The 13566-nt window shown below is 36.7% G+C and overlaps 1 protein-coding gene across 1 annotated transcript in view; it reads right to left on the bottom strand.

Moving 5' to 3' along the window:
* Positions 1-13566, bottom strand: part of Gfm2 (GTP dependent ribosome recycling factor mitochondrial 2) — a 47884-nt gene that overhangs the window by 10816 nt on the left and 23502 nt on the right. Inside the window, 4 exon segments of the mRNA XM_053743411.1 lie at positions 993-1069; positions 10860-11049; positions 12325-12424; positions 12506-12646. Of these exon segments, the coding sequence (XP_053599386.1) occupies positions 993-1069; positions 10860-11049; positions 12325-12424; positions 12506-12646 (508 nt within the window).

Raw genomic sequence — 13566 nt, 5'->3', positions numbered from 1 at the left:
TAATTGCTATTTTTTATCATGAAGTTAAAAAGTAAATTACTTAGAAAAAAGCAAGTTCTGTATAAATACAAACAGAATGAATAATATAAATTTATACATATATATTTGGAAAAAATTATACCATGCTGTATAATATAGCCCAGTTATAAAAGAGATAGAGTGTGGAAGAACAGTCACCAAGTTTCCACAGTGATTACCTGTGTAGAATGGATGAAGGGACAGAAAGAGGGGCTTTAATTCTTGACTTGATATACTGTACATTATCTGCTATGTTTAAAAATTTATTTACCATCTTTTACATAAAATGTTTTTTGAATAAAATTTTCTCTTTTAGTTACTGTTATCATGGCCTTTAGGACCAATTTAAATTGCCACTTCTTTTAGCTGGCATGAGGGAAAATGAGTGTTCCATATTTTCTAGCTTAAATCAATATATTCTTTTCAAAGACAAATTTATAATATTTTAAAGGAATTCTTTCTAAAATCTTACATAAACTTTGCCCTGCCCTCCTAAAGAGAGATGCAGAAAGTTATTTAATCTTTTTCTTAATGAATTCGGAACACCTGCTTTTTGGTGCCATATCAGCAGCTACTTTGGAAGCCTCTGTCCTCTCTAGTTATTAGACTGTATCTGACACTCTCACTCAGTTCACACGTACGAGGGTCATTAAAGCACCTCCCAGGCCTCCTAGTAAAAAAGCCTTAGTGTAAGAGGTTCAAGGTTTTGCCTTAAAAGTTGAACTTTACTCAAAATTCATAAAATGCTGTTTTCCTGAAGGTCAAAAAATATAGTTTATAAAGAGAGAATTAAGAGAATTTGTTTATTCAGCTTGATAGTCAACATAAATAATCAGAAATTTATACTACAAATTTAAAAAAGCTTTTTCTTTCAGAAGCACAAACCAATCAACATCACGGTCACATGCACACATGCACATGTGCACACGCACACTCACGGAAGCATTTCTGGGGTTAAACGATAATATACATACTTGTCCAGAGTCAGGATCTAGCCTCACTTTCAAACTGGGATCTTCACGCTGCAGACACTTCAATGCGTGATCCAAATCTAGGGGATAAACAATTGTTATCTTCGCATTGCATTTTTTTTGACCCTTACTATATGTTCTAGAGGGGGAAAATAGTTGAACAAGGAATATTTCAAATTGCCACAAATGTTTTGTAGAAAATAAAGCAAGGAGATATAACAGTGATGGAAAGCTATTTGACACTGGATAATCTGGGAAGGCATTTCCAGGATAATTTAGGTAAAGATACACAAAAGCAAAATCTTTACTTAAAAAAAAAAAAAATTACAGGATAGAGGGAATGGTGGTGCAAAGAATGATTTGCTGTCAAAAAAAGCAGCAAGAAGGCTGGTAGCCAAAGATCAGTTAGTAAAATGAAGAGTACCATCAGTGAAAGGAAGATGTGTGGCACGATCATATCACAAAAGGTCTTAAAGGCCATGGTGAGAAGTTTGGCTTTACACTGTGAAACTTAAAAGGGGGCAACTGACATAATCTGATTATATTTTACAAAGATCAATCTAGGAGCTGACAAAAAAAGCAAAATGACTTTAGAAGAGTGGCAATAATAAGCTAACAAAAAAAAAAGACAAAATTATATCATGAATAAGCAGATATGATGATTCCATGATGACTTATCATAACCATAGGAGAAATGAGAATGTACCAAAAATGGCATTAAAAATACCATCTAATATAAAGTGATATTTTAATATAAACAATAATACAACTGATACTTCCTCTTTATAAAAGAACTTTATTTTCTTTATTTCTGCAGATATAAAGGGTAGCAGAGACAAAAAAACTGAGCTACAAATTCATGAGCTCATCTATCAGTAACATTCAAAGTGTTTTTAGGTATATAAAGCAGTCCTTCTAGACCTGTATTGTAGGAACAATAATCATTAGCCATTTGTAGGTATTACTAGTGTGAATTGATAGATGCTGTAATAAATGTAAAATGCACACCAGTTTACAAAAACTTAATGTGAAAAAAAAATGTAAAATATCAATATTTTTTATTATTTTTTAAAGTTTGTTCTAATTAGTTATACATGACAGTAGAATGCACTTATGCATTTTGATAAATCATAACATAAATCAAGTATAATTTCTCATTTTTCTGATTGTACATATTATAGGACACATTGGTCATGCACTCATACATGTACATGAGGTAACAATGTGTTTTGCTATCCTTCCTACCCCCATATTCCTTCCCCTCCCTTCACTCCCCTCTACCTAATCTAAAGTAACTCTATTCTTCCCTAGCACCCCCACACACACACCTTATTGTGAATTAGCATCCACATATCAGAGAAAACATCTGGTCTTTGGTTTTTGGGGATTGCCTTATTTCACTTAGCATGATATTCTCTAACTCTATCCATTTACCAGTAAATGCCAGAATTTCATTTTTCTTTAATGCTGAGTAATATTCCATCATATATAGATATATATATCTCACATTTTCTTTATCCATTCATCTGTTGAAGGGCACCTAGGTTGATTCCATAGTTTAGCTATTGTGAGTTGAGCTGCTATAAACATTGATGTGGCTGCGTCACTGTAGTAAGCTCTTTGAGTATAAACTGAGGAATGGGATAGCTGGGTCAAATGGGGGTTCCATTCCAAGTTTTCTGAGTTACCTCCATACTACTTTCCATAATGTTTGCACCAATTTACATTCCTAGCAGCAACATATCAGTGTACCTTTTCCCCCAACATCCTCACCAACATTTAAAATGATAAAAATACAGGTTGAGTATCCCTTATCTAAAGTACTCGGAACCAGAAACCAGTACTCGGAACCAGATTTCACAGTATTTTGGATTCTCAGATTAGAAGATGCTCAATCTGTATTTTTTTTTAAGTATATTATTCATTTTTCTTTTTTATTGTAAACAAATGGGATACATGTTGTTTCTCTGTACATGGCGTAAGACATACCATTTGTGTAATCATAAATTTACATAGGGTAATGTTGTTTGATTCATTCTGTTATTTTTTCCCTTCCCTCCCACCCCTCCCACCCCTCTTTTCCCTCTATACAGTCCTTCCTTCCTCCATTCTTGTCCCCCTCCCTAACCCTAACTCTAACCCTAACACTAACCCCTCCCACCCCCCATTATGTGTCATAATCCACTTATTAGCAAATTTCATTCGTCCTTTGGTTTTTTGAGATTGGCTTATCTCACTTAGCATGATATTCTCCAATTTCATCCATTGCCTGCAAATGCCATAATTTTATCATTCTTTGTGGCTGAGTAATATTCCACTGTATATATATACCACAGTTTCTTTATCCATTCATCAATTGAAAGACATCTAGGTTGGTTCCACAATCTGGCTATTGTGAACTGAGCAGCTATGAACATTGATGTGGCTGTATCTCTGTAATATGCTGATTTTAAGTCCTTTGGGTATAGGCCAAGGAGTGGGATAGCTGGGTCAAATGGTGGTTCCATTCCAAGTTTTCTAAGGAGTCTCCACACTGCTTTCCAGAGTGGCTGCACTAATTTGCAGTCCCACCAGCAATGTATGAGTGTAACTTTCTCCCCACATCCTCGCCAACACCTGTTGTTGCTTGTATTCTTGATAATCGCCATTCTAATTGGGATGAGATGGAATCTTAGGGTAGTTTTGATTTGCATTTCTCTTATTACTAGAGATGTTGAACATTTTTCCATATGTTTGTTGATTGCTTGTAGATCTTCTGTGAAGTGTCTGTTCATTTCCTTAGCCCATTTGTCGATTGGATTATTTGCATTCTTGGTGTAGAGTTTTTTGAGTTCTTTATAGATTCTGGAGATTAGCGCTCTATCTGAAGTATGATTGGCAAAGATTTTCTCCCACTCTGTAGGCTCTTTCTTCGCATTGCTGATAGTTTCCTTTGCTGAGAGAAAGCTTTTTAGTTTGAATCTATCCCAGTTATTAATTCTTGCTTTTATTTCTTGTGCTATGGGAGTCCTGTTGAGGAAGTCTGGTCCTAAGCCGACATGTTGAAGCTCTGGACCTACTTTTTCTTCTATGAGATGCAAGGTCTCTGGTCTGATTCCGAGGTCCTTAATCCATTTTGAGTTTAGTTTCGTGCATGGTGAGAGATACGGGTTTAGTTTCATTCTGTTGCATATGGATTTCCAATTCTCCCAGCACCATTTGTTGAAGAGGCTATCTTTTCTCCATTGCATATTTTTGGCCCCTTTGTCTAGTATGAGAAAATTGTATTTATTTGGGTTTGTGTCCGTGTCCTCTATTCTGTACCATTGATCCACCTTTCTATTTTGGTACCAATACCATGCCGTTTTTGTTACTATTGCTTTGTAGTAGAGTTGAAGATCTGGTATTGCGATACCCCCTGCTTCACTCTTTCTGCTAAGGATTCCTTTAGCTATTCTGGGTTTTTTATTCTTCCAGATGAATTTCATAATTGCTTGCTCTATTTCTGTAAGGTACATCATTGGGATTTTAATTGGAATTGCATTGAATCTGTATAGCACTTTTGGTAGTATGGCCATTTTGACAATATTAATTCTTCCTATCCAAGAACATGGGAGATCTTTCCAACTTCTAAGGTTTTCTTTAATTTCTTTCTTTAGTGTTCTGTAGTTCTCATTGTAGAGTTCTTTCACCTCTTTTGTGAGATTGATTCCCAAGTATTTTATTTTTTTCGAAGCTATTGTGAATGGGGTAGTTCTCCTAATTTCTCTTTCTAAAGATTCATCACTTATGTATTAAAATGCCTTAGATTTATGTGCACTGATCTTATATCCCACTACTTTACTGAATTCATTTATGAGATCTAAAAGTTTTCTGGTGGAATTTCCTGGTTCCTCTACGTATATAATCATATCATCAGCAAATAGGGATAGTTTGAGTTCTTCTTTTCCTATTCGTATCCCTTTAATTTCTTTGGTCTGTCTAATTGCTCTGGCTAGAGTTTCAAGGACGATATTGAAATGAAGTGGAGAAAGAGGGCAACCCTGCCTTGTTCCAGTTTTTAGGGAGAATGCTTTCAGTTTTTCACCATTTAGAATGATATTAGCCATGGGTTTAGCATAGATGGCCTTTACAATGTTAAGGAATGTTCCCACTATCCCTATTTTTTCTAGTGTTTTGAGCATGAAGGGGCGCTGTATTTTATCAAATGCTTTTTCTGCATCTGTTGAAATAATCATGTGATTCTTGACTTTAAGTCTATTGATATGGTGAATTACATTTATTGATTTCCTGATGTTGAACCAACCTTGCATCCCTGGGATGAAACCCAATTGATCATGGTGCACTATCTTTTTAATATGTTTTTGTATGTGATTTGCTAAAATTTTGTTGAGAATTTTTGTGTCGATGTTCATTAAGGATATTGGTCTGAAATTTTCTTTCCTCGATGTGTCTCTGTCTGGTTTAGGTATCAGGGTAATATTGGCTTCATAGAACGAGTTTGGGAGAGTTCCCTCCTCTTCTATTTTATGGAATACTTTGAGAAGTATTGGAATGAGCTCTTCTTTAAAGGTTTTGTAGAACTTGGCTGAGAACCCATCTGGTCCCGGACTTTTCTTTGTTGGTAGGCTTTTGATGACTTCTTCTATTTCATTACTTGAAATTGGTCTGTTTAAATTGTGTATGTCCTCCTCGTTCAGTTTAGGCAATTCATATATCTCTAGAAACCTGTTGATGTCTTCGAAATTTTCTATTTTGTTAGAGTATAGATTTTCAAAATAGCTTCTAATTATGTTTTGAATTTCAGTCGTGTCTGTTGTGATATTTCCTTGTTCATTCCGAATTTTAGTGATTTGGGTTTTCTCTCGTCTTCTCTTTGTTAGTGTGGCTAAAGGTTTATCAATTTTGTTTATTTTTTCGAAGAACCAACTATTTATTTTGTCAATTTTTTGTATTGTTTCTTTTGTTTCAATTTCGTTGATTTCAGCTCTGAGTTTAACTATTTCCTGTCTTCTACTACTTTTGGTGTTGGTCTGTTCTTCTTTTTCTAGGGCTTTGAGCTGTAGTGTTAGGTCGTTTATTTTTTGAGTTTTACTTCTTTTATTAAATGCGCTCCATGAAATAAATTTTCCTCTAAGTACTGCTTTCATAGTGTCCCCGTACAATAGCTCCAAGACCCAGAGACCCGCCACACACCTCTTCCTTTGGACAGCCGCCCAATGTTCCCACGCAGTCACTAGGAGCCCAAGCAACTCACTTCACGTCTCCTCCTCCCGCCAACTGCCCGTAGCCCTAGGCAGTCACTCCGAGTCCAAGTGACTCGCCCTGTTCCTCCTCCTCCTCCTTGGGGTAGCCCCCCGGGTGTTCAGGAGCGGTCGTTTGGAGACCAAGGGACCCACCGCGCTCCTCCTCCAGGCAGGACCTCCTCCTCCGGTGTTCAGGAGCGGTCGCTTTGAGTCCAAACAACTCACCACTCGCCTCCTCCTCTGGCAACCGCCTGTGGCTCTGATGCAGTCACTCCAGGACCAAGCGACCCACCGCGCTTCTCCTCTAACTCCGGGCAAACCCCTGGTGTTCAGAAGCGGTCGTTCTGAGTCCAAGCAGCTCGCCACACAGCTCCTCCTCTGGCAACTGCCTGTGGCTCTGATGCAGTCACTCCTAGACCAAGCGACCCGCCACATTCCTCTTCTTCCTCTGGACAACCTCTCCGGTGTTCAGAAGCGGTCGCTCTGAGTCTAAACAGCTCACCACGCAGCTCTTCTGACAACCGCCCGGAGCCCCAGTGGTTGCTCTGAGTCCAAGCGCTGTGCTGAGCCACCTCCTCTACGATGATCCCAGTTTTCCGTGTTTACCGCTCCAGCGGAGGGGAGGGGTGTCTCGCCAGGCAACTCTACTTCACAAAGTTCCCTGCGTTCCGGGGCTACCGTCCCATCCAGGACATCTCCCCAACGGGAGAGACTCACCCGGCGGCTTTGAGTTGGTCCCAAGTCTCTCACTATCTCCTCTTTTGAATCCTGCATCCTGGTGCAACATGAAATGCAGCCGCCCTCTAGTCCGCCATCTTGAAACCTCTCTCAATCTGTATTTTGATGTACTGGATTAAGTGAAACATATTATTAAAATTATTTTTTTGAGTAGCTGTAAGAAATTTTGAATTACATATGTGGACTATGTTAATTTATATTTTTAATTTTTAGTTGTACATGGACACAATACCTCTAATTTATATATATATCTTTTTTTTTTTGTGGTGCCGAGGATCAAACCCAGTGCCTAACACATGCTAGGCAAGCACTCTACTGCTGAGCTACAACCCCAGCCCCATCATGTTAATTTCTACTAGAAAATGCTGTTCTAGACCCATGACACTGCAAAGTAGGACCCAAGGACAAGCAACACTGGCATCACTTAGAGTCTGAGGAAAATGTAGTCTGAACTCCTAGACCTATTGAGTCAGAATCTACATTTTAATAAGAGCCCCAAGAGATGTGTATGCACATTCAAGATTAAGAAGCATTATTTTAGATAATATTTTAAGTACCTAAAAATACTCAGTAACTATATATGACTCTGGCTTGGGGAATGAAAAGACAGTTTTAACTTCATTATAAAATAAACTCATTCAAAAATAGTTATAAAGACTTATCCTCCAGAGGGCTTACTGTGGTAAAAACATGGCAATATAACAAAGGGTGCTGAGTACTACAACAGGACTATGGAGAAAACGCAACAGAAGCACAGAAAAAGGAACATGTGGACCTGCTTAAAACGAAGTCTAAGTTAGGGAGTCTCAGGAAGTCCCCTCCTCTCAGGGAGTAGGACTTCCCAGCTAATGTCCATTGATAAGAACTTCTTTGGACATCAAACTATTTCTTCTAAAGCAATTAAAGGTTTGAGTTCTTAGATGTAAAACAGGCTGGAGCAACTGAACTGCAATCTTGAAACTTGAATTCTGGTCCTCACACTACATCAGAAATTTGAAATTACTTTCATATGTATTTAAAAGAATTCATAGGTTACCTTCTTCAGACAACCCAGTCCTTAAATAACTAGTAACTCCTGAAATAACTAGTTTGGCCCACTTCTATGAAAAAGTTGCAGAAACCTTCAGCATGTAATCCTTCTCCACCAGAGTCAAAAACTACACCTACCTGACCTGAGGGCATTTTAAGGTGCCAGGAAAACTGCTGCTGCTGCTGCTATACCTGTCTTGTTCACCACCTGGACAACTAAAGACCCAGTTTCCTTCAGTACTTGGGGCTTTCTCACTTCTGCACTTAGATTTCTTTCATGTGAATTACACCTGAGTGGTGAGGAATTGAACCCCCTTCATGGCTCAGGGTTTTCTCTTTCTTTTCCCACTGAATTCTCCAGAAGATAAGGGGAAGAAGTAAAGTTTTTATTTTTCTATATCCTACAAATCCAAGGGGGAAAAAACTAGAAGGTCTATCCTTAGTCTAATACAGCAATTCACTAAGAGCCTGATAAAGAAGCGAAACTTGATTTAAGACCTAGAGAAAGAGTAAACATTTTATAGGTAGATACATTCAGGGGTTATCATCCTAATGTGAGAATGGCATGTGCCTGTAATTGCAGCAACTCAGAAGGCTGACACAGGAGGATCCGAGGTTGCCAGTTCTGGCAACTTAGTGAGACCCTGTCTCAGAATATAAAGGGCTGCTGGGCACAGTGGCACACGCCTGTAATCCCAGTGGCTTGGAGGCTGAAGCAAGAGGATGTGAGTTCAAAGCCTGCCTCAGCAAAAAGCAAGGCACTAAGCAACTCAGTGAGACCCTGTTTCTAAACAAAATAGGGCTGGGGATATGGCTCAGTGGTTGCGTACCCTGAGTTTAATCCCTGGTACACCCCCCAAAAATAAATAAAAATAAACAAAAATAAAAAGGGCTGGAATTTTCATGTATACAATATATTGTTATTAATCAGTCACTATGTTATACCGTGGATCTCTTGAATTTATTATTCTCACTGTATATTAGTATCAATATATTATTATTAATCAGTCACTATGCTATGCCATGGATCTCTTGAATTTACTATTCTAACTGTATATTAGTAACAATATATTATTAATCAGTCTCTATGCTATGCCATGGATCTCTTGAATTTATTATTCTGTCTAACTGAAATTCTATACCCTTGACCAACAAACAACTCCCCTGGCTCCACCCTCGCCCAGCCTCCAGTAAACACCATTCTGCTCTCTGCATCCATGATGATCTCAGCCGATTTTAAAGGAACCTATAAAGATTAAGAAATGGGATCATGCAGTGTTTACGAACTTCAACAATAAGGGTGTCATTATACACACACACACACACACACACACACACACACACACATATATTTTTTTTTGTACCAGGTAATGAACTCAGGGGCACTTAAGCACTGAGTCACATCCCTAGTCCTTTTTTGAATTTTATTTAGAGACAGGGTCTTACTGAGTTGCTTAGTACCTCACTAAGTTGCTGAGGCTGGCTTTGAACTCAAGACGCTCCTGCCTCAGCCTTCTGAGTCTCTGGGATTAAGGGCATACATCACCACACCCGACTTCCTAATATTTCTATTTTTTTTTCTACAAACTGACTCGCGATTATTTTTACTCAAAATTATTTTAAAGAAAATTTCAAAAGGAAAAAATGAAAATAAAAAGAGCTGGGGATGTGGCTCAGTGGTAGAGCATCCCTGGGTTCAATCCCCAGTACCACCAAAAAGAAAAAAAAAAAGTGAAAAGACACAGAAATGCAAAAAGAACATAGCATCTTCAGGAAATCAAATCTACTTTTCCAGAGAAGCATTAGACATGAGCATTCACTCTATTTTTATTTTTTTGCTTGAGTGAGGAAAAAAAGGTACAAAAAAGGAGAAGTTTCAGGAAATGAGATCAGGTAAGAATGCTTGTGGCAGAGACTGCTAGTAGCCTTCCACTGCATGCTGTGACTCCCTACTTTAGACTGCTTTTACCAATCTCCCTTGCAATCAATGTTGACCAATGACATATAAGAAATCTTAAGAGGAAAGTGGGTGTGGCCTGTTCCTCTCTTATTCTTTTCTGCTGTCAGAAGCTCCATGATGATACCCATGGCTCCAGCAACCACCATCTCTGCATAGGATGCAGAAAGCTGAACAGAACAACTGAACAACTGAACAACTAGGGATCTTGTGGAGCCATACTCTAATCCCAGGACTACCACATCTTTCACAAGAGAGAAAAATAAACTTTGGCCTTATTAAAACAACTGTTAATGGGGTTTTTCTTGTTATGTGTAAACAAATGTAATTGGAAATGATAGAGGTAGAGTTGTGAGTTTTATATTTCACACTAAAGAGTTTGTGTGATAAATAATAAGAAACCACTGAAGAATTTTGAGCTAATTTGCTAAATAAAGTGTATAACTCTCAAAAGTTCAAACAATATTATCCATAGTGTGTGTGTGTGTATGTGTCTATATATATATATATATATATTAATATCTTCCCTGGGTTCTAAAGATTGACTAGAAACTAAGATAAAACAGCATTTTTATACACAAGAAATTAGTCATGAATCGGTTACTATCTAATCTAGAAGGGCAAGTATAAGGTCAATTATTTGAAATACCATAGATAGCACAAGAACAAGAGTAAGGAAGAATATGAAAAGAAAAAAATGGCCAAGAAAAAAAAAATACAGGAGTTTATAAAAATCAAAACATCTTAAAAGTAAAAGCAAACAAACAAGAAGAAAACTAGACCAACCACAAGAAATGCTTACCAATGAAGGACAAATAAAATTTAACTCAATCACATAAGAAATTTCCTTAGGGTATATTGTAACTATTTTACGTAAGTCATTAGAACACTAGTTAATTGATATACCAAGACTATCTGTACCTGGTTGCTTAGCCACTGATGGGGGTTCTATTGTACAGAAGAAAACAGGTTCTGGAATCTCTACTCCAGCCAACAGAAGTCTCTCTGCATCCCTGTTTTGTTTATACTTCTTTTCTCCCTCCCACTTGGCTTGATGAGCTGCAGCTAATGCGCTAGATTTGGATGAGACAATGGTGTCTCCAGTGGCAGTCTGCAAGCAAACAAAACAACTTGGAACAAAACAGGTTCTTGGCAAGCATTGATCTCCCACTAAGATCCATGAATAAGAAAAATCCTGACTTTTCTCATCAGAACTTAAAGAGAAATAAATTCAGAAAGCTCATTATAACTTTGCATAAGTAAAACTCAACTGGCACAAGAATTCTATCAAAAATATTGCAGTAATAAATTCTAACAAACAATAAAACCCAACACACAGACACCTCATATCTAAAATCCATTTCACAAAACAAATGTATCTGCCTACATTTTCAACCACAACAAAACGGGTCAAGCAGAGGTTCCTTATCGTGTTTTAACACCCGTAAGAATTTTTTTTTTTCAGAAAATTCTCTATTAAATACAAAATTAACCAGAATACCCTTAACCAGTCAGAATTGATCGTGTGTATGTAGAGTACAGTTATTCTTTAAAACTAAAATTTCACTTTTAATCTTTTATATCATGAAGTTCTAAGTCAGTTTCCTTCTTGGTAAAGACAGTCCTACTGATACAATACACCAAAAAATACCTTTAGAGCTCCTTTAAATACAAACAAGGAGCACAGGACACTTTAATACCAGAAATATATCGACACTATGAGAATTTTCTGCTAAAGGATACTGAAACTTGTAATCAATCACGAAGAGTTTCAAATGTTAAAAGTAATGTTTATCCAAATGACAAAGTTTAATGGTAAAACTCTACCTGACTTAATTCACATAAAGGAAATTTCCTCAGTTTTAATCCACCAAAAATACATACAGCATCAAGTATTTTTATCCATTCATCCTGCCAATGTCTACATACTACCTTACTATACACAACCAATGATCTACAGACTATGGTAGAACTATAAACAAAAGAAACAAAAATCCTTGCTCTCATGGAGCCTTTATTAGCAAATTGTCTTTCAGTTATTATCTGATTGGTTGTAAAGTTAGATTAAATTTTCTGCAATGAACAAGATAGAACAAGATAAAAACCCAATATTTTAAATAACCTTAAAACATATATGTCTTAAATAAATAAAATATTTTACTTGGATGTAAGCTTTATATGAATATTATCCATCCTGTTACCTTCTACAATTTACTTTCCTATCAAACACATGACAGTCAACCATGTTAATGAATATGCCACAATATTTATTATTCTACTGATGGACATTTAGACTGTTTATGGATTTTTTTTGCTATTAAAAAATACCTACTTGTAACTAAATATTTAAACTATTATTTTTTAGAGAAACCATTTGGTCATTTACCTGTTTAAGCCCAACAGTCAAAGCGATGTTACCAGCAGTCAGTGAAGGGATTTCTATATGTTGATCAGCAAATGGCAAAAGCAGACGACTTATTCTCTCCCTTTAAAATCATGATTTATATTAGTCAAGTACTTTTAAAGAAATAGTGCAGTTTTAAAAAATAACCTAAGCTTCTACTTACGTGCAGTTTCCATTAATATTATGGACGGCTAACTGGGGCTTTAACATGCCTGAATAAATGCGCATAAAAACCACGGGGCCTCTCTGCTTGTCATGAAGAACTTTAAATGCCAGTGCACACAAATCACCCTTATACCACTGCCTATAAAATAAAGGGATATTTCAGAAAGAACTATAAAATATACTTCCCATACATCTACACAGAGCAAATCAGAATCACTGCAGAAACTTAACCCTAATGTCTTCCAAAGATCCCTCATATCTTGGAGTAGCGCTGTCTATGCCATTAAGTAATGACATGATGCACCTCTATTCCTTTGACTAAATTATTTAACGGAGAGCTTACCACCATTCTTCAAAACTAAAAATAATGGATTCTCTTCCAAATATTACCTCTATTTGCAAATAATTTATTTGCTAAGAGCTCTCTTCTCAAAAAAGCATATCTAGAAACATAATATCACTTCTTAAGAAGCCTGCACAGAGTAAACAAATGGGTTCTTTCCCATTATTGCTTTCACTCTCCCTTTTTGTCCAGCTACATAACCACAAAAATCTACAGTATAAACTTGAACTTGTTTATATAGCCAACATTCGTACAAAATTGTTCTTAAATTGTTCTTTTATGGGTTTTTAGAAAGTTCAGATTTTCCCGAAATTGCCAAATCTTGTGCATAGGTACATCTTTATGAGGCGAGACCATTTTTATTAGTCTATATGACTCAAAGTAGATTAAACATTTCTATTATAGGACTTCTCTAATCTTACTCCTATTCCTTACAATTTAACACATACTAATCTAAAGGGCTTACTATATACCAGTCTGTTCTTGTGCCTAATACTTACTCATTGAATTTATGTAACGACCCTAGGAGACAGATCCTATTCTCCAAATTTTATAGATGAAGATGTTAAGCAACTTGGAAGACCCAGGATTTAAATCCAACAATACAAATCCCACACTCAATCACTTTGCCATGCCGCCCTTCAAATTTACAGACAAGAAAAGTTATTAATTAATATCTTAGTTAACAAATTAAAGCCCACTTCTCTTCTAATTTG

This window comes from Sciurus carolinensis, chromosome 6 (genome assembly GCF_902686445.1).
Source record: "Sciurus carolinensis chromosome 6, mSciCar1.2, whole genome shotgun sequence".
In the NCBI taxonomy this organism is placed as follows: Eukaryota; Metazoa; Chordata; class Mammalia; order Rodentia; family Sciuridae; genus Sciurus; species Sciurus carolinensis.
This window is presented reverse-complemented; position numbering and strand designations above follow the sequence as displayed.